We start from the raw sequence: 2,538 nt of genomic DNA, 5'->3' as shown, positions 1-2,538 counted from the left end.
GACAAATTTCGAAATAATATATTTTTGTCGATTTTTAAATTTGCTTCAATAAATTTTTTTTAAAAAATTGAATTTGTAATTTTTTTAGTGTTTGGATAAGATTTTGCAAAATAAATAAGCTACTGGTTTAAAAATGAAGAAATTTGGAGCAAACAAACAAAAAAATTGTATCAATTTTGACTTAATTTTGTAATTTTTTGGCTTGGTTAAAGAGAATTTAAAAATAAAAATTAATTTTTATTTTAAAAATGTGCTCAAACATTCAAAAAAGGCAAAAATTGCGATATTTTGTTGATTTTTTAGCATTTCTTTTATCAAAATTTTGAAAAGTAGTTACGTTTCTTGCTGAAAAATGTGCTAAAATTGTCGATAAATTTTGAAATAACATATTTTTGTCGATTTTTAAATTTGTTTCAATAAAATTTTTCGAGAAAATTGAGATTTTAGCACAAAAACCTCTTTAATAGCATTTTTGCACAAAAATTATTTAAATTTATTGAGGTAAACAAAATAACACCAATTTTATTATTTTTGTTTTTTTTTTTTAAAGATTTTGCAAAATAAATAAGCATCTGGTTTAAAAACGAAGAAATTCCGGGCAAACAAACAAAAAAAATATGTAAATTTATGTAATTGTAATTTTTTAGCTTGCTTAAAGAGAATTTAAAAGTAAAAATTAATTTTAATTTTAAAAATGTACTCAAACATTCAAAAAAGGCAAAAATTACGACGTTTTTGCCTTATTTCGATGATTTTGTAGAATTTTTTTAACAAAATTTTGCAAAGTAGTGTTAAAATGTGCGAAAATTGTCGACAAATTTTGTCGATTTTTAAATTTGTTTCAATAAAATTTTTTGAAAAAATCGAGATTTTACCACAAAAACCTCTTTAATAGCATTTTTGACCAAATCTTATTGTTTTATTATAATTTTTTGGTKTGTCTTAGTAAAATCTTGCGAAAAACATGAAACGTGTTTTTGACCAAATTTTTTTGTTCCTGGACTCATTTTTGCTCAATTTAATGAGATAAACAAAATAACACCAATTTTATTATTTTTGTAATTTTTTAGTAAGATTTTGCAAAATAAATAAGCTTCTGGTCTAAAAACGACAAAATTCGGGGCAAACAACAAAAAAATTATGTCAATTTCGATTTAATTTTCTAATTGTTTAGCTTGCTTAAAGAGAATTAAAAAAATTATTTTAATTTCAAAAATGTGCTCAAACACAAAAAAGACAAAAATTAAGACGTTTTTGCCTCATTTTGTTGATTTTTTAGCATTTTTTTTAACAAAATTTTGCAAAGTCTGCTTTTCTAGCTGAAAAATGTGCTAAAATTGTCGACAAATTTCGAAATAATATATTTTTGTCGATTGTTTCAATAAAATTTTTTGAAAAAATTGAATTTGTAATTTTTTTAGTGTTTGGATAAGATTTTGCAAAATAAATAAGCTACTGGTTTAAAAATGAAGAAATTCGAGGYAAACAAACAAAAAAATTAGATCAATTTTGATTTAATTTGGTAATTTTTTTCATTGGTTAAAGAAAATTAAAAAAAAAATTATTTAAAAAATGTATCGTAACTTATTTTTGAGACATGCTGTATAATTCTATTTATCTATCTATCTATCAATATCCTATACATTTTTTTTTAAATTTTACTATTGAAAGGTCACTAATGGACTTTTTCAACTTGCTGAGACACCCTGTATATTAAATTTTTTTTCAAAAAGGGATTTATTTTCAAAATGGTGGTCAGAGTAGTCGTCCTCCTCAGCCTCCTTGGAATTGTCTCAGCTGCGACCAGTAAGGAGCGCCCAATCGGCTAAAACCCCCATAAAATCTCCATTTGCAGATAAAGTGGTTTGTTATCACGGAATATGGGCCACTTATCGCCCCAACAATGGGAGATTCACCGTCGACGACATCGACCCCAATCTTTGCACACATCTAATTTACTCATTTGTTGGACTCGAGACCGACGGGCGAGTAAAACACCTGGAACCGAATTTGGACGTCAATTTGGGCAATTTGAAAAAATTCAATGATTTGAAATTGAAAAATCCGAAATTGAAAACTTTGGTGGCCATCGGGGGGTGGAATGAGGGCTCGATCAGGTATTCCAATATGGCGGCGAGTGCCAATTTGAGGGCTGTTTTCGTCAAGAGTGCCGTGGAGTTTGTGCAAAAGTGGGGGTTTGACGGGTTTGACCTTGATTGGGAGTATCCAGGGCAACGGGGAGGCGCCGCCTCCGATAAAGTAATTATAACCTCATTTTGAAACAGTGTTGCCAGATCAAAAAGAAATAAAGTTGGGGAAAAACGGAGTTTTTGGGTTAAAAATTTGTTGAACTTGAGAAAATGGCTAACATGAAGTCAAAACTAAATTTTACAAAATAATTGCGATTTTTTTTGAAAAACGTGCTATTTTTTTTTGACTAAAGTTTGTGTTTTTTGGCTTATTTTTGACTTATTTTGCTCAAAAGTTATTTAAATCGAGTGAAACAAACAAAATAAAATTTTTGTTTTGTAATTTGGC

At 27.7% G+C, this 2,538-nt stretch overlaps 1 protein-coding gene across 1 annotated transcript in view; it reads left to right on the top strand.

Moving 5' to 3' along the window:
• The window catches only part of LOC123011709 (acidic mammalian chitinase-like), a 10,347-nt gene that overhangs the window by 2,911 nt on the left and 4,898 nt on the right, over nucleotides 1-2,538 (top strand). Inside the window, exons 2-3 of the mRNA XM_044409294.1 lie at nucleotides 1,734-1,806; nucleotides 1,856-2,259. Coding sequence (XP_044265229.1) covers nucleotides 1,749-1,806; nucleotides 1,856-2,259 — 462 coding nt within the window. The 5' untranslated portion in view covers nucleotides 1,734-1,748. The remainder of the gene's footprint in view (nucleotides 1-1,733; nucleotides 1,807-1,855; nucleotides 2,260-2,538) is intronic.

The sequence above is a fragment of the Tribolium madens genome, unplaced genomic scaffold, assembly GCF_015345945.1.
Source record: "Tribolium madens isolate multiple individuals breed KSU strain unplaced genomic scaffold, Tmad_KSU_1.1 Scaffold_91;HRSCAF=231;Tcas5.2_LG7, whole genome shotgun sequence".
Lineage (NCBI taxonomy): Eukaryota > Metazoa > Arthropoda > Insecta > Coleoptera > Tenebrionidae > Tribolium > Tribolium madens.
Note: the sequence above shows the minus strand (reverse complement) of the source record. Positions and strands in the feature narration are given on the sequence as shown.